The sequence below is a fragment of the Podarcis melisellensis genome (assembly GCF_964234715.1).
Source record: "Podarcis melisellensis genome assembly, chromosome: 2".
Taxonomy (NCBI): Eukaryota; Metazoa; Chordata; class Lepidosauria; order Squamata; family Lacertidae; genus Podarcis; species Podarcis melisellensis.
Window position 1 is genome coordinate 78,733,348 of NC_138529.1, and position 25,030 is coordinate 78,758,377.

The 25,030-nt window shown below is 44.3% G+C and overlaps 1 protein-coding gene and 1 long non-coding RNA gene across 2 annotated transcripts in view; one reads left to right on the top strand and one right to left on the bottom strand.

Moving 5' to 3' along the window:
* Window positions 1-7,719, bottom strand: part of WNK2 (WNK lysine deficient protein kinase 2) — a 108,848-nt gene extending 101,129 nt beyond the window's left edge. Inside the window, exons 1-2 of the mRNA XM_081898370.1 lie at window positions 6,947-7,719; window positions 4,861-5,778 (exon numbers count right to left, since the gene is read on the bottom strand). Of these exons, the coding sequence (XP_081754496.1) occupies window positions 4,861-5,751 (891 nt within the window). The 5' untranslated portion in view covers window positions 5,752-5,778; window positions 6,947-7,719. The remainder of the gene's footprint in view (window positions 1-4,860; window positions 5,779-6,946) is intronic.
* Window positions 1-25,030, top strand: part of LOC309362668 — a 167,402-nt gene that overhangs the window by 54,812 nt on the left and 87,560 nt on the right. The gene's annotated exons all lie outside the window — the stretch shown is intronic.

Consider the following 25,030-nt stretch of genomic DNA (forward strand, 5'->3'; position numbering starts at 1 on the left):
TTTCGTGTGCATGCACACTTCTTCAGATACACCTTCTTCGTGTATCTGAAGAAGTGTGCATGCACACGAAAGCTCATACCAAGAACTAACTTAGTTGGTCTTTAAGGTGCTACTGGAAGGAAAAAATTTTTGTTTTGACTATGGCAGACCAACACGGCTACCTATCTGTAACAGTAAGAATGTGTGTAAGAGAAACTGTGGCAGGGATAACAGAAGTGCTTAGCAGGGGTCTCATGGCACCATGCTGAGGGCCTGTTAAAGCTTAGTGCTGGCCCCAGACAGGAGGATAGACATTTGATACATGCTGATGATCTATCACTGACTTTGTGAAGTGTCTTTCCATCCTCCTACATGAGTTCAGTAATATTATTCAACTTTCTAGTATGTAGAGGGATTGTTCAGCTTACTGAATTATAACCGTTAAGTTATTTTTTAAAAAAATTGTAAAAGTACCCTGATTGGTAAACACAGAAATAAAATCCTTTTAAAGAGTCTTGGTTGTAGCCAACTAAGATATACTCTCAGAAGACCCACTGAAATTACCGGTAACAGAATTAAGTTAGCAATCACCATTAATTTCAAAGGGTCTTCTGAATGTAGGGCTAAGATTGGATACAATCCTGTAACTGTCACTCCTTTACATTATTGGAACTTCACTTATCAGGCTCTAAGACTTGCATTTGGACATAACACTAAACCACCGTTTGATACTACTACAGGAATGAGCACAGGAGCTCAAGTGCTTTATTCTCAACTTCCAGAGCTGCCAACTTCAAACCATGATTTACAAAATCATTGGCATTGCCAGGTAGGACTAGGCTGGGAAGATTGCCCTAGCGTGTTCAGCTAAACCATATTTAAAACCAACAACAGTTCCCGGTTTGGATATAATGACAAACCACAGTTAAGCTAAAAATGGGAGCAAATTCTTAGTTAAGCTAAAAATGGGAGCAAAGAGTGAGTGTATGAACCCAAGAGTAACCTAGGCTCATTCCCATCAAACTAAACTATGGTTTAGCATGATATTATTTATTGTTATTACCATTATTACTGTTGTTTAAATTTATACACCGCTCTTCATTCGAAGATCTCAGGCCCGTCCACAAGATTAAAGACACAGGAGAGAAGCACAAAATAAATAACTAAAACAAAACAACAACACCTCTTGCACAAACACATTTAAAAGACTGGAGAACAGGATTTCCCAAACTTCGATCTCTTGCTGTTTTTGGACTGCAATTCCCATTAGCCCTGACCACTGGTCCTGGTAGCTAGGAATGATGGAAATGATAGGAATGTGGTGCAACAACAGCTGGAGACCCAAGTTTGGGGAACCCTACCACAGTATATTAATCAGCCAAAAGCCTGGTTGAAGAGGAATGTTTTCACCTGGCACCTAAAGATGTATAATGAATGTGCCAGGTGAACCTCCCTGGTGAGAGCATTCCACAAATGGAGAGCCGCTGCAGAAAAGGCCCATTCTCATGTTGCCATGGTCTGGACCTTTTGTGAATAAGGCACACCAAGAAGGGCCCCAGATGATGACAGCAGAGTCCTGGTCAGTTTATATTTATATTTGGCATCCAATCAAAGTGAAGAAACTCTTAGCACATTCACAATTCAATACACAACAGGATAGATAGCGTTTCCCACACTGAGTGATTTCTCTCTGTTTCATACATAAAGGTAAAGGGACCCCTGACAGTTAGGTCCAGTCGTGGACGACTCTGGGGTTGGGGCGCTCATCTCGCTTTACTGGCCGAGGGAGCCGGCGTACAGCTTCCGGGTCATGTGGCCAGCATGACTAAGCCACTTCTGGCGAACCAGAGCAGCACACGGAAACACCGTTTACCTTCCCGCTGGAGCAGTACCTATTTATCTACTTGCACTTGACGTGCTTTCGAAAGGCTAGGTGGGCAGGAGAAGGAACAGAGCAACAGGAGCTCACCCCGTCGCAGGGATTTGAACCAACAACCTTCTGATCTGCAAGACCTAGACTCTGAGGCTTAACCCACAGTGCCACCCACGTCCCGTTTCATACATACAGCCTAAAATATATACCCTTTTAAAAAGGGGGGGTGCTTTGAACAATAGTTGTAAGGCAACCCCATTGTGTATTTGGCAGTCTGGGGGCAGCTGGTAATTGCAAGTTGTTGGGGTTTACAGATACAATATCTTTATCAAAATACATATATACTGTTAGATCGTTAAAAAAAACAAAGCAGTTCACAACAGAAACTATATACAATTTTAAAAGTTGTGCTTTTTTTACAATGTAAAAATTTTAAACAAAATGTCATTAACCAACCATTACAGAAATGTGTTTTCGTAATTGCTTACATAAGCTTGGCAGCATGGAGAAGTGTTCAGCAGGCATTTAAAGTTTAAAACAGAAGGTGCCAGCTGAATCTCTAGTGGCATGCCACAGGACAGATGACACTAAAGACTCATTTTCTTGTTTTCAGATGAGCTTTGCCAACTCATATTTTCAAAATGCGGACAACACACCTTACTAGAGTAGTACAAGAAAGGGTTCATTTGCTGCAAGGAACTCCTGGTGGTTGGGATCAGGGATATACTAAGTGGGGGCAGGGAAGGTAGAGTGCCTGGGGGATGGATTTAACCCCTAAAGATGTCATTTGCCTAACAGAAAGAAGGTACAGAAAGGGTGATCAAAATGATTAGGGGTATTGAAAATTAAGGAAATATTAAGATGGGGCTTTTTAATACAATGGGGGGGATTACTTGAGATAACATAGAAGTTATGAATAATGTGATTTAAAAGTGAACAAAGAAAGAGATGGGTTTTCCTCTCTTTTTTTAACATTGCAACTTTGTTGCACTCTATTAAACTGGATAGCCATAGGTTTAAATATTTGCAAATACATAATAGGCTGCTATTATGGAATATTTTTAAACAGATGATTTTATAAAACTACCAAAGTCATGACTGACTCCAGACAAGCTACATTATAGCACTCGTATTTGTAACTGGAACGATTAAATGCTAAACTGGATTTGATAATACTTCCTCCCTCTCTCATAAGCCTAAAATGGATACAGGATGCTGCCTTAAGACTTTGGTGATAAAGCAGAGCCAACAATACATGGGGTGGTAACCAATGCTAGTCCTACTCAGAGTAGATCAGCTGCAGTTAATAGGCATGACTTAAGTTCAGTCATTCCAGTGGGTCTAGAACTCAGTTGGATACAACCCTATAAATATACATAGCTTTCTTTCAACAATGGCATCTACTTCTGTTACTAATTCATGTGCTTGCTCTCCTACTAGTCTCCAGTTGCACAAAAGCTGCAACATTATTGCAATTTGTTCCATTATAAGTAGCTCAATCAAGTCTAATGTTGCAGGAAATAACACTTTAGATTCAGTTTACAATCTGACCCCTACAAACCAAGGGTCTTTAAAAAAGAAAAAAGAAAAAAAGGTCTCATTCTGATACTCATACACAAGCTGGTCAGCATCAATTTTATAATTCAACATTACAGGTCTGCTGCATGAAATATCACAGAATACAGAATATACTAAGTGATTAGAAAGAGGTAACAACCAGTCATCATCCTATCATAGTTTAATGAAAAGTATGCATTCCTTGTTGGCTGCAACTTTGCAAAGGTATTTGAAGCAGCTATTTTGTCCTATTAATCAACCATTGTTCCAAGACCCCATGAAGACTATTTCTGCAAAACAGCTTCACAAACAAAACAAAAACGTGAAATATGACCAATTCCCACAGCCACATCATAAATATAATATGCAACAGAAACAGAGAAGGGAAAAGAGAAGTGGACTGAAAAGATCACAGATGCTTTTTCTCACTTGAGCATGTGTGGTAGAGAAGATAAAGGTCTATTATGAATAAAGACATAGAGCAAAAAGGGGAAAGTCTATTCTGTTTTAGAAAGGGAAGTGAGGTTCAAAAAGTCATTTCAGTATCCTGCCATATAATTTACGTGACTTTTGCCAAATAAATGTTAGCCACAGTTATGATTCCCTTTTTAAGTTAAACAGAAAGTCTTTTTTAGAAGGAGGGAACAGATGACACTACTGTGTTTAATAACAAATCAGATCCTGCGGTTAGATAAATGCTCATATTGAGCCAAAGTAACATTAATATTTCCATTTTTCCAATTCATTCAGGACATTTAAAAGACCTTCATAATAAACAGTACAATCCTATGGCCATCTGGGATTACTCCCACCGTAAGTAATCACCTATGCAAACTTCCTTCAGAGTAAAACCTATTGGACCCAATGGAATTTGCTTCTTATTCAAACTCCATAGAATAACCCTGCCTGTGGTATTGTCTACAAGTAAAGTAAGACAAAGCCTGCCACTGTAAAACCAAGAAACAGTCCTGTGGTGCCTTTAACACTCACACAAGCGTTGTAACACAACTGCTTCAAGCAATTACTGTACATTCTTCCAAGACAAATTAAAAGTATTTTGCTGTGATTAAGTGCTACACTTTGTGGAATATTTAGTTCAGACTCTAGTAGCCTACAATGCAGCTGGTCCAGGAAGGCCCTTCTTGACATTTGCTGAGCTGCTTATTTTTTTAAATTCTAGTTTACACTAGAGGCACCTTGCCCTTGGCAAATCACAGGGCTGAGAGAGTTAAACCTGGGAGGAGTGTGCATGCATATGATGTGGGGGAAGGGCCGGAACCAATGAAAACACGGGAGCTATAGTTAGCCCAGGAACAAGATAAGCTGTAGAGACGATTCCAACAAAGCTTTTTTAGATGACACTGTCCTGCACCCTGTCCTCAGCTTACAGGGCATTTAAGCACACACCTCCCCCCCCCCCAAAGTCATTCAGATAAGTTCTTGCCACTTACCTGGAGTTCGCACCAAGCCACTTCCACCCAGGTTTCCGTGTCCAGTCCCTTGTAGACTGTTTTGAAAGACCCTCTTCCGAGCTCGATATCAAACTTTAGAAACCTGCCATCGGGGGAGGTGGCCACCGCCTTCATGTCGGCCTCTTCCTCCTCCTCCTCCGCCTCCTCTTTCTTGGACTTGCTCTGCTCCTTGAGAGATTCCGCCGCCTCTTTCTTCTCCGCATCCTCCTTGCCGCTCCTCTCCTTCGGCTCCTCGGCTGCTGCTGCTACCGCTGCTGAACTAGGAAGACCCTCCGGGGCGGCGGCCGCTTTGGCCGGCTCGGCGGGCTGCTCCCCGGGCTGCGCCTCTTCCACCACCGGCCTCTGCCCTGCTTTCACCCTCTCGGCGATGATCCTCCTGGTTTTGGAGAAGAGGATGATCTTCTTCTGCTGCGGCTGCTGCGGCTCGGGAGGCTCGAAGGTGGGCTCCTCCTGGTCGGAGTCCACCACGCTCCTCCGCAGGAAGCGCTGGTGGGCTGCTTTGGGATCCTTGGCGTAAGGCACTCGCAGGAAAGGGGCGGGGGCCGCGGGCCGGCCTCCTCGCGGCACTGCAGCAGGGTCCATGCCCGACGCGCCGCCGCCGCCGCCTGCTCCATCAATATTCATACCCTTTCCACCCGCAGGAGCGAAGGCAGCAGCCGCGGCAGGCGCTGGGAAGCCGGCGCGTTCTGCAGCGACAGCAGCTCCAACCTCGCCTGCCCGCCGCGGAGGTGCTGTCCTGGCCTCGCCCCCAGTTTCCATTACAGCTGAGCTCTCGGCAGCTGCCGCTAGAGGAGAAGGAGGTGGCGGGGCCGCCGCGGCCGTGGACGGTGCTCGTGCCGCCGCCGCTCGGTGGGAGTCATCACGGTGCATCCTTCCGGGGAAGCTCAGCCCAGCCACCTGCCAGGCGAAAGAGAGAAAGAGCGCGGTGAGGAGGCTGCGGGCCCCACCTGGCGAGGGACCAGGAGGAGGAGGCGGACACCTGCAAGGGGGGAATCGCCGCCGCCGCCGCCCCCCAGCCAGACACGCAGGGCGCAACTCCGGAGAGGATCTCCTGACAGCCTCTCTCCACGCTCGAGGGCGTGGGGAGCGCTGGAAGGAGCATCAAATGCAAACGCTCCCGAGAGGCAGAATGATGGAGAGACAGGGACTCTCCGAGGAATTTTGCTAGTGTTGACTCCAACTGCAGGTCCCTCCCAGGCAACTCGAATCAATGGCTCACCCCTTTCCTTAGCCAGGATCCCGGTTCCAACCTCGCCCCCCCCCCGCCCCCAAATCCTAGCCAGTGCCTTTCAGCCACGAGCCGCTCAGACGCTTCTGCAACTCCACGTTATCCGTCCCTTTAAAGAGCAGAGCGCAGTCTCCGTCGCCCAGCTTCCCCCCGCCATCCCCGCCCCCCTCTGCCCAAAGTCTCCAGCCGGGCTTCCCCTCTCGCCTCTCCCTCCGCCGCGACGCGCCCACGCAGAGCCTTCGAGACCCCCCTGGGCCGCTCACGCGCTCTCACCTCACCCCGGGCTTCCGCCTCCCCCGCCCCCTTTTGCCCACTTCAGTCATACTGCAGCTCCTCGGTGGAAAGCCATATTGAGGCTGGAAAATGGGAGAGGAGGGCGGGATGCGAGCAGGCGAGGCGAAGCTCGCCCAGCGGGAAGCCCCGACCGGACCTGCCGCTCGCCGCAAGCTTCGAGCGGTAAAAAGACAGGCAGCGTCGCCGTCGTCAAATGAGCCCGAGGACGGGGCTGGTCTTTCGCCCTGCCCAGCTCTGCGAGAGAAGCCGCCGCTTAGATAATAGCGCGGGGGCACAATCGAGGCAGCCGCAGCGAGCCGGGCTGAGGGGGAGGCGAGGGGCTGCGGCGGCGGCGGCGTCCCTTGTAAAGCAGGCGGCGACCGACGTCAAGTGCCAGACCACGCCAAAGAAGAGGGTGGCGGCGGCGGCGGGCGGCTGGAGGAAGCAGGTGCCTCGGCTGCACAATGGAGCTGCTCACCTGCGCAGCCCGGGAAGGGAGAGAAGGCAGGCAGGCAGGCAGAGCTAACAACAAGACAGGCTCCTCGCGCGGAGGGGGTGACTTACCAGGAGGAGAGGGGGCCCCCATCTTCACTGCCGCCCATGGAGGTTGGGGGCGGGAGGGTGGCAGAGGGACGGCTCGATTCTTCCGTTCCCAGTCATGGAGCCCCTGCAAGACGCGCGCCCGCCGCCGCCGCCGCCCTCACAGGCCGGGCTCTGCAGCCCCCGCCTCCCCTCCGCCGGGCAGCCTCGTCCTCTCGCAGCCCCCTCCGCCGGGGATCCTCTCGGCTTCGCGGCGACGTCCCAACGTCGTCTCAGGGGAGAGCTCCGGCGAGCCACCGGCCAGGCGCTGAGGAAAAGAAACAAGAATAATCCACCTCAGGCGAAAGAGCGCGGCTGCTCTCTCCCTTGCTGCCGCCTCGCCCAAGCCAGCGTGCAGGAAACCTCGGCCCGCGCTTGCCCGTGCGCCCCTCGAGCGCGTCCTCTTTTCCTCTTTCCCCCCCTCGGCGCTTTTGTCAATGGAAACTGCTCTCTAATCAGCGTCCCATTTAACGGACGGGCCGGGAGCCACGGGCATCGCCGAGCAGCCAATGAGAAGGGCTGGGAGGAGGTGGCCCCCTGCTAGACCCGCCTCGTGCCACCGGGGAATGAGGAGAGCGCCGGCTCGGCTCCCCCTCCTCAGCGGCGGAGAGCACGTCCCGACGGCACACACACACACACCCCGCCTCCCTCTCCCCACAGCGCGCTTGCCTATTTCGCTGCTTCTCCTTCTTATAAAATAGCCTTCTTGTCGCTTCGCTTCCAGTTCGCTGGTGGCAACTGTTTGCGCATGCCCTCTGCCCGAGCCGCAGCCCGTGCTGACCCTTGCCCTCCCGTGGGGCTGTAAAGCCATGGGGGCAATGGGGGGGTGAGGGCGTGCGTGCGTGTGTGCGCGCGCGCACGCGTCTGGGCTGAAGCGGCCACCGCGCGGAGCTGAGGGAGGCCTGGAGAGGGCGGGTCGTGACGAGCAGGCGATGCCAAGGCGCGGGTTTAGTCCTGCGAGTGGAAAGGCAACAGGGGATTGGGGCTGGGGGATTGGGGACAGACTGGAAAAAATGGCGGGGTGAAGTCGGGAGGAGGAGGACGCGGGATGTTTCCATATGATTGTTGTGCTCTTCGCGGCGTGGTTTCCCCTGCCTGATGCAAGCTCTCCCCTCTGGGGACTTGGTTAGGCACAGCCCTATTTGCGATTGGGAGCTTCCTCCTTCCTCATAAATTGTTAGAAAACCACCTGCAGCTTCTCCGGGCCTGTTATTTCTTTATTTCACGTCGCGTTTCGTTCGGTGCACACGACGGGAAAAAATGAATAAGCAAGAGAGAGGAAGGAGTCGTGTATCCCAAGCTGTGGGAACACCCCATGACTTCTGCGCCTGCAGGGAGGGAAGGAGGGAGAAGCTGCTCGGATACGGCTGTGGTTTCCACACCCCGAGGGAGACCTCCTCTTTCCCTTGAAGGGAATCCCTTCAGCCGGTTATTTAACATAAACGCTGCGAATCAAAAGGGAGCGGGGTCCGCACATCCATGGGTCGCCGCTTGCTGCGCTTCAGCCAGAATGAGGGCACCGCCTCCGGCGGCTAATTTGGGGTGTCACGAAAGGGCAGTAAATTGAGATTTAATATTGCATTCTTATTGCTTGTGGGATTTCCTTATGGGACTTGGGGCATCAGGTGCTGAAATATCTTGGCCAGCCGTGGTTGCTATGCACCTTGACTGGGGGAAAGGGAGCACCGTTTGCTCTTTTGCCTCAGGCAGCAAAGTGTCTTGGGCAGGTCCCAACTGCCATTTGTTCCATCCCCCTTCTACCTTCACTGCCAAATGCAATATCCCTCAGAATATCAGGTGCTGCTAATCATAGGTGGGCAGAGTGGTTGTTGCACTCAGGTCCGGCTTGTGGGCTTGCCACAGGCATCACTCAGCACCTGGCTAGCTCAGTTGGTTAGACTAGAGCATGGTGCTGATAATGCCAAGGTCTCAGGTACATATTCCTACATTGTGGGGGGTTGGACTAGATGATCCTCAGGGTCCCTTCCAACTTATCCTGAAAACAGGATTCTGGAATAGATGAGCTTTTGAACTGATCCAGCCAGGGCCCTTCTTCTGCATATTACCTATCTGTCTATTAGTAGTGGACAAGATCTTGGGTGACCTGGCAGCTGAATCACTTTTGTTTACTGGGCAGAAGAGAGGGAATAAAGCAGCATGGGAGTTGGCACAGTGCAAACACACCAATGGGACCAATCCAGCTGTTCTGCTGGTGTGTTTGCACCACTACAAATTTCCCATTGCCCTACCCCACCTGCTAAAGAGCAGCAACTCAGCTGTCAGGAGGGCAGGTCAGTGCCACCGCCCCACCTTGCCATCCACTGCTTAGATGTAGATAGGCAGATGCATGTGCTTCTAAGGAACCTGGACATTTATGCAATGATACGGATTGATTCCCCCACTCACCCTTAACTATAGTACCTAACTATAGCTTGATTGTGACTTGGATTGGAAAAGAGAAGTGCCCACTTCCCATATGCTATGATCTCAAGTAACAATTCAATTCCACATACCTGTAATTAATTCAGGAAAGAGAATATAGTAGTAGTAGCTGCTCACTACACATAAGAGTAACATGTAGTTTAGCCTCAGGGCAAAATTTGCAACCCAAATTCTCCTTATGCTCCTTATGTGTTTTCTCTAGAGAGAGAAGCTGAAGGGCAGAATGCACAACACACACATTCCAGAGTGGGACTCCCTTCTAACTGGTAGATGGAAAGCCTCATTAGTCCATAGCTTCTCAGACTGGCTGCGATGAAATTACATCTCCCACTCTTAGTTCCTCATCTGCAAAATGCCTTCCTTGCAAACGAAAGTTAGGAATTAGGAAAAGATGTAACATGCCCAGAGATTTTTAAACATTATATCTATCTAAATGAAATAATTGTCCAACTAAGCATTCTCTGAACATGATAATTAGTTTTAATATCTGAACTGTTGTTATTACTGCTGGTTGTACACTGCTACACATGCCACCTGTTTGTCAAGGAGTATGGTGCAAAAGGTTTGAAATAAATAAAGGTAAATGAATAATGGTAGCAAATAATATCTGAACCAATCTGTTTGAAATGAGGACTAAGACTGGAAGTGACAACAAGGGTATTCATTCTCTGTGTAAAAGAAAAAAGAAAAAGAAATGCAAGAATCCACTGAACATATTCTCTGAAAATTTAAAAAAAACATTACCTAGGCAACCACAGCTTTATTTTTCAAAATAGAAAACTATTTCTTCTTTTTAAATGAAAAACTTGAAGTTTAATCCGACAGATGGCTATTTTAAACTGTGTGAAAATTCTGGTGATTTCTTTGTTAAGAAATATAATTGATGTATTTGATAATGCGGTGTTAATTGGTGCACTGAAACTTGTTAAGGACCAAATCATTTATCATTATTATTTATAATTTAATATGAACCTTTAAAAAATTGTTTAGGCTGCTCCAGAATCCTATAGATTTTTGATAGTTAAAGTTTGCTAAATGAGAAAATTAAATGCTTGGAAGTCATAGGCTACCTTTTTCAATCCACATAAATGTGGGTGCTTTCATCCAACTTATATAGTGTGCACTGTCTGGAAGCCTGTTTGTCTGCACAGCTGTGTTCTCCTGAACCACTTGACTGGTTTAGGTAAGAAAAGCATCATTGGAACACTGAAAAGAAAGATAAGGCTCTGTTTGGAGGATCTGTGACTTTTAGTCTAACAAAAAGAGTCATAAATAACCTGCAAACATTCCCTTTCTGTTGGGACTACTTCCATCAGATTAGATATGCAAAGGATTGCACTGTCAATCTTTATTTTTCAATGATATATGCTATCCTTGTCTAAAATGGCAGCTCCCTACTCCAGCCTCACTGGGCATGCCCAAACCATCTATTGGGCACACATGCCCAAACCATCTGTTTTCCAAGAAACAAATAAATTTGTCAATTATTGAATAACTTGCCTGTTCCCAGTGGGCAAACATTCTGGTGGGCATTTCTGTATCATATCCTGCAAAATTTAGCCAACTTCCTGTAATTTTGATGAATGGCAATATAGCATTTTATTTTTGCATTGGCTGGAATATTTTCGGGCCTTGGTTTTCACAAGGAAATAAAATGTACATTTATTCACCTGTATTATTGTTGCCTTCTCTTTGTCTGCCTGAAAACCCACATGGATGTTTTCATACATACCTAGGGTTTCATGTGTGGTTCGCTGCAATTCTGTCTTCCTTCTCAGCACTGCTGCTCTCAGAAAGTGATGACTGTTTCTGATTCTAGTTCTGAGCCTCTAATTCCAAAGTTCACTGTGTCTATTTCTGTTTTATGCAAAAGTTTTTCGAGTTTCTGTATAAGATGCTAAAAATAACTAAAAGCTTATAATATTCCTTGCTAAAATTAATTTCAGTCTGATGTATGAATCATAGGACTTTACATATATAACTCCTTCAACCAATATGTTGGATGGGCTGTTATAACTAATAGGAACCCAAAAGGCTCCTCAAGAGATGCCAAGCGAGTGGATTACATAATGAAGTCATATATATTCATTATCCAGCCTAAAAAACAGCCTTCATGTGCTTTCTTATATTGCTCTCCTTTAAGAGGCATTTTAAATGTTATGGCTTACATGTGGAAGCAAGCAAACATATAGCACTTCCATATGGTGGTGCCAACATCTGAAAACCTATCACATATATGGTCACTGCCGTTGCATATGGTATCTCCATGCCAGTGGTGCACAGGCAGCAAGTGCTTTCATGGGGTCCACTGCATGTGACTGGGGAGCAAAATGGTACATTGCAAATGAAACATGGGGGTTTCTAACCACTATGTTTCCTCTGTAATGCTTGTGTGGGTGTAGGTGACATTTGCAATGGCTGCTTTCCAGTTCATGCTTTCCAATGAAACACCATTTTTAAAGAAAATGAATCCAGTGAGGATCTGGGAAATTATAGGCTGGTTAACCTAACATCTGCCCCAGGAAAACCTGTGAAAACTATGATTAAGGTGACATAATCAAGGCATACAGAAGAACGGGCCTTGCTAAAGCAGAGCCAACCTGTCTCATGTTGAGAGTGTCAACAAGGCTATAGATAGTGATGATCCAGTTGACACGGTGAATTCAGACTTTCAAAAAGCTTTTGACAACGTACCTCATGGCAGACCCCTGAGTAAGCTTAGTGGTCATGGAATAAGAGAAGTCATCTTGTGGATCAGGAATAGGCTAAGGAGCAGGAAGCAGAGACTAGAAATAAATGGACAATTCTCTGAATGGAGAGATGTATGAAGTGCAGTCCCCCAAGGACTGGTTTGGGACCTGCGACATCCAATGAGACCGAATGTGGAAGATTCAGGACAATTAAAAGAAAGTATGTATTTACATAGTACATAGTTAAACAATGGCATGTGAGCCCACAAAAGGTAGTGATGGTCATCAGTCTTGGAAGTAAACTCGGCTAGGGTAGAAAATGGCCTTGAGGATATTTGTTAAGGATAATTTATTCAATTTATTGCACCAAGCGGTTCAGGGAGGCATACATAGTCCCCTACCTCAGCACTCCCATTTTATCCTCGCATCAGCACTGTAAGGTAATACAAGCTGAATGACTGACCCAGTTCTCTTAAGCTTCATGGCTGAGTGTAGATTTGAACTAGGATCTCCCTCAGTCCAGTAGTCTAACCACAGCAGCACACTGGCTTTCCATTGCTGAGTATTTACAGGGTTAAGTAGCCTTCTCTCTCACCTGCTGATCTTCTCCTGCATTATATCAGGAAATGTGCATTTGCGAAGGGATATTTGCCAAGATACAATGTAGTTCTGTCCTGTGGCATGCATCTATTACTATCAGAAACACTGACCATCCTGAGATGCTGTCATTTTCAGTATCTATCACAGGAGAGGCTACAACATTCTCCCCTAGAAGATCACCTCAATTGGAGATGGAAATGTGTTTGAAATATTTCCCCCTCCCCAAGATATGTATCCTTTATTATGTATTGTTAGCCTCGCTGGGAATTTATTTGAAGGGCAGGGTATAAATTTATCTAATTAATGAATCAAGATCATTCATTGATCACTTAAATACAAGCTTTATTTGTGTTTTCAATCTGGAGGCCAATTTTGTTTTGGCCTGTATCACTGCTAACTTTTGAAGTGGTCTTATCAGTCATCACTTATCAGATGTTCAGCATGCTCTTAGGCAATTTTGTGAGGGTGGGGCATATGCCTCTTGTGTATCAGAGTTAACCGAAGTATATCTCTGGTGTGCATCCCAGTGAAGTTTAAATCCCATATGCTTATTAAACACAAATAATAGATCATTTAATAGATGAGTGACAAAAACTGCAATTTATTTGTCACATAGCCAGGAATAGACTCAGAGAGATGTATCCATAAGACAATGAGTTGTGACTTGAAACCAATTTATTAGGCAGAAACAATATTTCTTATTATGTATTGATTGGCTGCAGAGTTCTGGCTGTTACATTTCCTAAATAAAATAGCATAGCAGGTTTAAATATTTGATGTCTTCTAGACTAGGTGGATTTCAAAGTAAAAATATTTCATCCCATGTTCTTACTTTATCTGCATATTCAAACGCATTTCCAGAGGTTCCTGCTGTTCGGTAGGTGGCATTGACAGCAGTGGTTCATTTGGGATGAATTTTATTCATTAATTCATTTAAAATACCTTTTTTTTTTTACCTGCCCTTCACCATAAGGTCCTCTGGGCAGGTTTCGAATGGAACAGAACCAAAGCCAAACAGGTGAGTCCCCTAAGGAAAATACTTTAATTGTTAAATGCCTTTATGGTGAATAACTATGAAAACACCTAGTGATTCTGGCTTCCTCAGTGACCTCTAGTGGTCAGGGCCTTGAGCAGGACACCAAAGGACGTCATCTGCAGTAGAGCCAGCCACATTGTTCATCCAGCCAGCCCAGTTCCGCTTGCTCTGAATGGTAACAGTTCTCCGTGGTTAGAGACAAGAGATATTTTGAGTCCTTGTGCCCAACATCCATTGCAACTGAAACTAATCACTAATCTAGGGACTTTGTGTAAACAAAGTATCTAGCGCTAAGTTATATGGTCCTTCCAGTTCTGTCTGCTTCAATGGATTTTACAGGAAAAACGATCCTTTTAAGCAGGGTGAGGATAAAGTAATTTCACGTAGCTGTGCATTATCCACAGGTGAACAGCTGCATTGCCTTCACATGAAACGGGTAGTTCTTCTGCATGCTCAGAGAGATATGCACCCTCCACTGAAATGAACAGAAAGCTCTGGTGGGTTTTGTGTGCTTAGGAAGAGCACTAGAGTATTATCCTTGAGCTATGTGCTAGGTTGAATAAAACTGAACGTATTCTGTAAAAGGTTTAATGCAACCTTGAACTGGTCTCCTATATTTTAAAAGGTTTTACAAACAGAAATTGTATAACACATGCTATTTATAAAGCTACAAACAAGAACAAGGCTCTATACCGCTATTTTAGTTCCCATGGTCCTTTAGAAAGTAAAAACTAGCTTTGAAAAGAGGTGATCCAGGGATCAGGAACCTGGTTCCTTTTCCATGGCAGCATCATATGCATAGATAATGCCCCAGGTATTTCATATTAGAAGGAAATCAGGAAGCTGGGCTTGGAAAGACCTTTAGCTGAGAGCTTTTGGGAGCTGAAATGGACTATGAAGATCAATTTTGGGCTGTTTTCCATTGCATTGCAATTACATAATTTCATACATACAAACACACACACACACCCCACCCACTCTTGGCAGCTCCCAACAGAATATTATTAATAATGATGATGTTTGATAAAACATCAAACTTTAAAACTTCCCTAAACAGGGCTGCCTTCAGATGTCTTCTAAAATTCAGGTAGTTGTTTATTTCCTTGACATTTGATGGGAGGGCGTTCCACAGAGCGGGTGCCACTACCGAGAAGGCCCTCTGCCTAGTTCCCTGTAACCTTACTTCTTGCAAGGAGGGAATCGCCAGAAGGCCCTTGGTGCTGGACCTCAGTGTCCGGGCAGAACAATGGGGGTGGAGATGCTCCTTCAGGTATACTGGGCCGAGGTCGTTTAGGGGTTTAAAGGTCAACACCAACACTTTGAATTGTGCTCGGAAACGTACTGGGAGCCAATGTAGGTCTTTCAGGACCGGTGTTATATGGTCTCGGTGACCACTCCCAGTCACCAGTCTAGCTGCCGCATTCTGGATTACTATTCATGCTGCCAATATCATAATTAAAACCAATTGTTTTGACAATATATTTACATTGATATAATCAAAAATAAGACCCTGATGTTGGGAAAGATGGAGGGCACAAGGAGAAGGGGACGACAGAGGACAGAGGACGAGATGGTTGGATAGTGGTCTCGAAGCTACCAGCATGAGTTTGACTAAACTGCGGGAGGCAGTAGAAGACAGGAGGGACTGGCGTGCTCTGGTCCATGCGGTCACGAAGAGTCGGACACGACTTAACGACTAAACAACAACATCATCAAAAATATCCAGTAGCATTAATTTTGGACCGCAAACACTAGTTTCTTTAGTAATATTTATCTGTCAAAATTAAATTCCAGAAACCTTGCATCAACTGTCATTTCTTTTTTTAAAAAAAAATATTTATTGAAGTTTTTAATAAAAGAAATACAAAAATAATAAACAGCGTTATTTTGTTTTTACAAAATTTCATAACATCTTTAGACTTCCTCACATCCCCCGCTCCCACTTACATCATTAATAAGTTTTTGTCAAGCAAATTATCATCTTATTTTCAATTTTATAACCACTTATTTAAATACAATGAAGTAATTCTCCTACAAATTTTGTTTCTCTTAATCTCTCTTATCATCAAATCCTGATCCAATTTAGTGATGGCCAATTATTTATAACCAAGCATCCTTCTTAACATTCCACTAAATCACAATGCTTCTGTAGATAAATCTTGAATTTCTTCCAATCTTCTTCGATCCTTTCTTCTCCCAGGTCTCGGATTCTGCCAGTCATCTCCGCCAGTTGCATATAGTCCATCAGTTGCATCTGCCAATCTTCCAGTGTGGGTAGATCTTGAGTTTTCCAGTTCTTAGCGAGAAGTATCCTTGCTGCTGTTGTTGCATACATGAAAAATGTTCTATCCTTCTTTAGCACCTTCTGGTCGACAATGCCCAGAAGACTGACATTTCTACCATCTGACATTTCTACCAACTGACATTTCTACCATCAACGATGCACCAAATTTATTGCAAGATATGGCAACCATGAGTGAGTTTGCAGATGGCTTCCTTTTGTTCTCTTCCCAATGCCCTGCTGAGTTCATGAATGGCTGTGCATCCTTGAGCGTCTGTGAGAGACTCACAGGTGTGCATCACTATGACAACCAGGTACAGAAGACAGCGGTGGGCTTGTCCCATCATGCACACCTGCTTGGGCTCCTCTTCAGACTGTACAATGGAAATGCAGGAAGTGGGAGTACCAAGAATACATCAACTTCCCATCATCTGAAGGTAATCAGGCCAGAGGATCCTAAGCATGTTTGTAAACAGGACTTGCTCTCAAATAAATATTCCAGCCATACAGCGTGTTCCTGTTCACTGTAGGGAAACTGCCCTGGGTCTAATGAGATGTACTCCCCAAATAAGTGTGGGAAATAGATATTTCTTGGGAAATATTTCTTGGAAAGTAGATAGGTTACTCTGCATTTCTTAAAGGCAGCTTTCTCGCTGAAGCACTAAGGGACTATATTAAGGGAATAGCTTATTTTCACAAATCCTCATTTGAAATATTAGGGTTGAACTGAAGCCAGTGACACACATGCACACAGGTTCCATCATGACAGAACTAGTGTCATTGAACACTAGGATTTTGGTATGTTACTATAAACATAACAGGACAGATAGAATGATCCTGTGAAATATCAGGCTGGCTATTTACAGGCCTCCCCAGAGACTCAAATATTATCTTTTGGTTACACTAAGAAAACCATCTGGAAGTTACAGATTTTTTTTCTCATGACACAGAGTCTCTGAACAACCAAAGTGTTATTTTTTCTCATTCATCTGTGGACTGACCAGACAAAATTACTATGAAGCAAAGTTAAACCCATAACAAAAGGCAACGTGTTACGCTCAGCTTTTAATCGCTGTAGAGGACAATGCAGGGCTATTTTTCCACCCTCTCCCCCCACCCCCCATATGGATATGTCACTGTGGATAATGACAAGAACGTCACCACCACAGGAAACTAAAGCTGTTTTCATGTTCTGAAGTATAAAAATTGTGAGGGGAAATGCTTTTCAATATAAAGTTCCCATAGCAACGCATGCTCTCCACTTCCATTTTATGCCAGTTTCCCCTCGCAATGATGTCATATTAGTATTGCGTCAACATACCTCAGTGGCAGAGCGCATGCTTTCCACACAGGAATTCCCAGGCTCAATCCCTAGCAGTTGCAGTCAAAAATATCAGGTAATGTGAAAGACCCAAGGCTAGCAGAGTGGACAATACAGTGGTACCTCGGGTTAAGAACTTAATTCGTTCTGGAGGTCCGTTCTTAACCTGAAACTGTTCTTAACCTGAAGCACCACTTTAGCTAATGGGGCTTCCCGCTGCTGCTGTGCTGCCGACACGCGATTTCTGTTCTCATCCTGAAGCAAAGTTCTTAACCCTGGGTACTACTTCCAGGTTAGAGTTTGTAACCTGAAGTGTCTGTAACCTGAAGCGCCTGTAACTCAAGGTACCACTGTACTGGCTTGGACTAAGAGTATGGACCTTGCATAAGGTAGCTGCCTGCAAACAATTTTAAGGGACAGCCAGTATGATTTACTTTTCTTGCAGACTGATCTTCTCTTGTGTACACCTCTTTCCATATGAACCTACCCGGTCCCTGAGATCATCTTCTGAGGCCCTTCTTCGTCTGCCTCCGCCTCCAGAGGTTCGGAGGATGGCAACACAAGAACAGGCCTTTTCTGCAGTGGCTCCTTGTCTGTAGAATGCTCTCTCCAGGGAAGTTCGCCTGGCGCCTTCATTATATACCTTTAGGCGCCAGGTAAAAACATTCTTTTTTAACCCGGCCTATGGTTGATCCAATTTACATCCTATGCCCTTTTAAAATGTGTTGTTTTTTGTGGAGGGAGGGGACTATTGGGTTGTTTTTATTTTTATTGGTATTTTGTGGTTTTATATCTTGATTTTATTCTGTGAACCGCCCTGGATATAGGGCGGTATATAAATTCAATTAATAATAATAATAATAATAATAATAATAATAATAATAATAATAATAATATCCATGATTACTAAGAAGTAAGTGCCACTGTATTCCTTGGGTTGGCTTTCAGGTGGTTAGTTAGGATCACAGCCTTATTCAGTGATCCTTCACACACTTTAAAAACTTGTGTCATTCTAGTCTGGGTCTAGGAAATCAAACACTAGCCACACTTTTCTTAGAAAGAATATCTATATACTTGCTCCCTCTATACCTGCAGTTCTTGCAGATAGTTTTTGCTTGCTTAATCCATAATACCTGGCAGGGTTTTTTTGGGGGGGGTGGCCCACCAGATGTTGCTGGACTTCAGCTCCCATCCCCCTAACCCAGCATGACCAATGGTCAGGGGTGATGGAAGTTGTAATCTGTCAACATCTGGAGAGCCACAGTCCCTACTCCTGCCATAATATTTCTCTGAAATATTTTTGTAGCTCAGGGTGCTACAAAGCCAGTGTGCTTGGTAGTTTAGTTCCATTACACACGCTTAGCCCAAATATTTGCAAATAAATAAGTAGTTGCCAAAATATCCTGAGTCTCCCATGCTCTGTGTCCCAAAGGAACCTCACTCATTGTAAGCTGATCTGTTCACTGTTAGGGGAAGGGGAAACCTGACAGAATATTGAAATGTTATTAGCTCAGTGATGCACCTTATTTTTAGTAATGCCTAAAGGAGCACATAAAGGAGCAAATATATATATATATATATATAGAAGAGATAGGAATATGGTGCTTTACAAAATGACCCTTTATACACTTCTTCCTAAATCTGAAACGTGCCAGAATAGGATATAAGTGTGAGATAGTTAGGATCAAATTAATTGTGAAGAGAAGTGATCTTGCACTCAGAAAACAGTGAGGGGTCCCTTTGCACAATATATGTTTCCTGCAGAGCGAAGTTTGCAATTCTCGTGACCTAGCTGGTTCTGATCTTTGCACTTTAGAACAGGCATCCCCAAACTTTGCCCTCCAGATGTTTCAGGACTACAATTCCCATCATCCCTGACCACTGGTCCTGTTAGCTAGGGATGATGGGAACTGTAGTTCCAAAACATCTGGAGGGCCGAGTTTGGGGGTGCCTGCTTTAGAAGATTTCAGGCATAGAGCAGTATGGAGTAACCAGGACTGAGTATCAGCTATGTATGTGTATGCTGGGAGACTAGAATGATATTTACCTTGTAGATGTTAAGCTGGCTCAGTAGTTCAGTATGCTGACAAGTCCCTGTTTTCTTTTAGCTTGCTTTAAATAGAAGCACTCAAGACTTTAGAAGAGTCAATTGTATGCATGCATGTGCTAGTCATGATGACTATGCTCTCCTACCTCTGCTACCACATGCTGGGCTACTAGAGCAGGAGAGTGCTATTGTCCTCATGTTCCACTTCTGGGGATAAACATAGACATCTGGTTGGCCACTCTGGGACTAGAAAGGTCTCTTGTCAGATCCAGCAGGATTCTTCTCAGGTTCTTGCATTCTTATGTTCACATATCTGCAGCAATGTGAGCATTAATTATAATAATATCATTACAAAAACAATCCTGTCCAATAGGCTTGTACTGAACAATGGGAGCATTTATGGGGTTTGTTATAGAAAATGAATAAGCCTGGGCATTCCATGGAACAAAAGCGACAGAAACCTTTTCAAGCTGGTTCCCTCCTAGCTTAGGGATAGGACTAAAGAAGATACAGAAAGGACCGATGGAATTTCTTGAAATTGTCGGTGTCATGTGCCAATTAAGTATGAAAGGCCCTGCTTGCATTATCAAGGAAGTCCCAGAGGGAAAACACAAATAGAAATGAAAGGAACATTATGAGTTTTTCCTCTGGTAGCCTCTTTTATGAGAATGTACAACAGCAGATCCACAAAGTCTCTTTCTTAGCCCTGTGGAAAGGGGATTGGCCTGGTAAATGTTACTTGAGGGATTCTCAAACTATTTTTAAGCAATGACAATTCCTATAAAAAGAACACACGTTTGCCCATGTTTCCTGACAATGTCCATTATTCTCTGTGTCTTATACACTGCCTCTTCTGCGATGTCCCTCCTATAGGGCTATTGCCTCAGATTTAGCCATTTTCAGTAATAAAATCATCCTCGTGATGCATTTCTTTGCATAAAAAGCTACGGTTTGCATAGAAAACATTTATTTGCATGGAAAACTGCTTGGAACATAGGTTAAAGTGTATATATATATATATATATATATATATATATATATATATATATATATAATTATTGCTGAAAATAAAGCAAATGTAACTGCCTTCCAGCATATCTCATGCAGCGCCTTTTCCGATGGTCACAGTTGACAGTCGATGTGGCTGCCAGAGAGGAGGAACGTTCAAGGGTTTGGGATTGAAGATAAACCTGCTTCATGCAGAGCTCAGGACAAATCATTCCACATCCCACTTAATTTTGCAGCATCTCCACAATGGGAGAAAAGCCACCAATAAACTTATTTTTCCTGGGTTGGTATGCAAATACCTGATAGGTCACAACACAACTCATTTAGGTGCATTTGGCTGAATGAATGTTCATGATGGCTTATGCCAAAATGGCGAAGATGACCATGAAGACCAGACACCAAAATGATTAAATTTTAGTCAAGAGTGGGGGGGGGGGGATATAGAATACCTTAAAGACCAATGTAGATATTAAAAAAAAATTAACAGGATTGTTATAACACTTATAATGTATATGGTAAAAAGGGAGACAAAATGAATTTAAAAAATGTAATTAGATGTAATAGAACGAATAAAAGAAATGGAAACTGGGGGGTGGGGGAAAGCCCAGGGATCCAAGTAATCCCAAATGTGTAAAAACTGAAAATGATTTGAATGTAAAAGAATATTGTTGAAAAAAAATGGAAATATTATATATAGGGTGTTCATGTGCAGTCTAAGGGGAAAGTTTTCTGTGGACCACCAAGTGTCAAACCAGTATAGAATATACTTATTACACGCCAAATATTTAGGGAAAATCAACATATTGATTATGCAGTGTAATGCAGTGTAGTTCTTTACATTTAAGTTGCATACACTGATAAAACACTTCAGGGTCATGTTGCTGCAATTAATTCTAACAGAGGTGCTTTTTTAAAAAAAAATGCAGGTCAGAGTGCACACAATGTAGCTGCATGGATGCAGCTGTGAAAGCAAAGCTTTTAAGTCTCCCGACTCTTCAATATAATGGCTAAATTGCTATGCAGAAACATTATGTTTTCCCACCTTGAATGTCCTTGATAAATAGATTGGATTAAAAGAAAGTGCATTTGATGGTGCCATTCAATGGCATTCACATATTTAGCTATAGGGCTGCTTGCATGTGGATTATTCAGTGAGAGAGCTCCAGCCAGTGTTGTTCTATTCTGCTCCAAATTTCATTAAGCTCAGTGGAACGTGCAAACGTCTGCATCAGGGATATGGAATCTGTGCCTCCTCCCCTGCCAAGATGTTGTTGAACTCCAGCTCCCATAATCCACTGGCAATGGTGGCTGGGGCTGATGAGAGTTGGTTTCCAACAACATCTGAAAGGCCAAACGTTCTCCACCTCTATTCTAAATCATTAGGAGCTGAGCAGTGCTGATCCTAACACACACCACCGAAACAGCCTGATGTCACTGCAGAAGATACTTCAAGTGTAGGGAACAGTAAGACATGCCAGTCCGTAGTTAAAAGCAAAAACAACAGTGGATGACATGCAACTATAAAAGGAAGAGACTGTGTTGCCATTGTTGCAGGGTTTTAGATGTTGTTGTATTCCCAAACACAATTAATAACTGCAGCCCAGTTAGAGGGTGTACTTTGAAATATGTCACTGTGGAGGAGGCGGTTGTCTGCAGGGAAAACAATCAGGAGGTATAAACCCACTCAACAGTTTTTGAGAACATGTAATTCCTAACAAGAGGCAATTTGTTCACTCCACTCCTTAATTGTGCTACATTGTCTTCCCTTTTGGCAGAAGATAGTGGCTTCTTCAATAGGTTTCCTTTCTCTTCTTAGTATTATGAAGCAAAGATAGGAAAGCTACCTATTCCCTCTCCTTCAAGTGCAAAGTAAAAAAGAAAAGAAATAGGTTGAATAGATCTGCACAATTATCTAGAAAATTAGCTAGTCTTCATTAGTGCCTCCCATTCTTCTTCCCCCTTGAAGTTTGGGAAACGTTGGGTAGTTGTGGGCAGATGCATACCAAGTGCCTCTAATTCATGTCCCACCTACGGTTAGCCCAAAAAATGTTCCCAAAAAAAGGGCAGGAAACCCAGATTTGCTCAAAGACATCGGTTGTTAGGGTACTGTTACAGCACAGAAGCTTCAAAGATCCCAAGGGACTGCTATCTTGAGCAGAACAGGATTGGAATCAAAGGAAATCGAGGTAAATCAAGCATCCATTGTTGTTAGGTCATTTAGTGGTGTTAGATCTGCTTCTCCTTCAGTTCAAACCAATCTTCTTCCCACAGAGGCCTTCAGAGTCAGAAGCATTTCCAGGCGAGGGGTGAACAATGGTGGCCTCATTGGAACAAGCTAAGTATGTCTCAAGGCTTGGGATGTTGCAGGCTGGCTCCCACTAGTGGGACAACATGGTGTCTGAACGCCTTTCTGTTTGGAGTCCATTCAGTCCTGTCCCCCGGGACTGAGTACGAATTGACCTTCTAGCTGGAGGTCCAGCTTGAGATCGCATTGGAAAGTGTTAAGACGTTTCCTGTGACACCTTGGAGAAGGTAAACCCTTTCCTCAGCTCTGCTAGGGAAGACCCTGGCTGGGTGGTCTTTCTGGGAGGAAACCCCTGTTTCCAATCCTGGTCCCTGTCCTCCCAGGCTGCAGTCTCCAACCAATATTCCTTAGCCAACACTGGAATATTTTGCCTCACTTCCTAGTTCTTGCAGTTGTCTTCACTCATTGGCACCAGCTGGACTTCTTCCTACCCACTGGGCTGTCATGCACAGGACAGCCTTGCTCCTCTAGTTGGGCCTGTGTGGTGAGACTGCATTGGCTACCTAAAGGGCCAATCATAGTCTTTTAAAAGGTGCATTTCACATGCGCAGAAGGGGCCAAACCTGGCTGTCCTCCACAGAAAGTCATTCAGAAAATGGGAATCATTGAAACAAATCCTCCCTCTGCCAGCATCCAAATACTTTCTCATTATTTGACATGAAAATGAGTGATAATGGATGCGCCTCTAAGTGCAAGGCATGCTTCTGGATTTTTTAATTTTCAATTCCTCCAAGAGAAAGGGGTTGATACAAGTGCTGTGGAAATTTCTCATTCCCTTTCGTAACTTGAAATCCGTACCTGGCCTGGTAACATCATCTGTACATCATTAGAAAAACAGCTCATTATTTTCTCATTATGTATGGAAGGAAATGGCTGCAAATGACACTAAGGAACCTCTTGTAGTGAAAAACTCAGCATTCATTTGGAGTGAGAAACAATCTGGCCACTTCCTTGCATGCTTCATACCTTCTACTTTTCTTATTTTTGAACGACTGCCAAAAAAAAAGGCTTGCACAATGACTTGACTTTGTTCCAAGTATGCCAGCCTTAAACCTGGCAAACAATAGATGACTCTTTTAGTCTCCTTATTTTGTTTGTTTGTGTGGACTACTTTAGCTAGTCATGATGTGTATCCTTCGCATCCACATTTGGTGCCTTGAACAAATCAGGAGAATTAAGAAAAGGCTTGCAATGATCCTGTGCTTCAGTTTCTACACGTTTGTAGCATTAGTGGCAATATCCCCAGTTACGGTGGAGGTGGAGGAATGGGGGGGGGGGAGAGTGCAGCAAGCAAGAAAGGCATGGAAGCATTACTAAGAGTGTTTACAGAGGCCAGTGAGTTGCTTAGTTTGTGAACGAATGATTAGAATATTGCAAACAGGATGTTTGTTTCTTACTTATTGGATTTCCCCCGGAAAAGAGTAAATCTGGATTAAAGGAGGTGATATGTTCTGGCATTTCAGTGCCAATGACATTGCATGGGCACTGCACAAACAGCAGTAACCCCGGTCAAAAAATGAGCCTGAAAGTTGCTGCCTCAGCCAGGCATTATTTCACCTCAGAGCTTTTAGCATTTGGGATAGAGTTCATGGCCTCTTTCTCAGAATTAAATTGGCCACATTTTGTTTCTTTTCTTTCTTTCTTTCTTTCTTTGGTCGCATAGTTTTTATTCCTTTTCCTTCCTCCAGCTGCAATTTTATGATTCTGTGATCTTTAAACTGTTTGACATGGTTGCATGGAGATGTATTTTTGTTTACATTTGAGCATGTGGCATGCAACAATTTCATAAAATATGATTGCATTTGTTACAGATATGAAATGGCATATAGTAAAGTGTATTGCTTAGACTGGTCATCATAAGCAGTGCTTTTTTTCTGGTGGTATGCAGGGGTAAGCACACCTCTAAACATTTTGTGAATCTTTGTACTTTCATCCATGTACTGTATTTATTTTTCCCAATTTGAACTATAAAATTTTGATTTTCTTGAGTCAAAATGAGAGTACCCCTAAACATTTTTTAAAAGAAAAAGAGAACTGACCATAAGTAAAAAGTAATTTGTATCAATAACTGTCAGGGGCTCAGGAGCAGAGGCACAGGAAAGGGAGGAAATGGAGAGCGAGGGGGAGGAATCCGAGGGGAGCGTAGGCAATGACAGTGGTCCGAGGGATTCCCTGAGTCTCTCCAGCGAATCGGAAGATTCACAGAAGGGGGCACCTATGGCCAGGGCAAGGGGGGTGCCAAGGGGGACACCCCAGAAGGAAGGGGCCAGAGGGGACTCAGAGAGCAGCAGTTGGAAATCAGGACCAGCTTCCCCACCAGAGCGCAGTGGGGGGGGGAG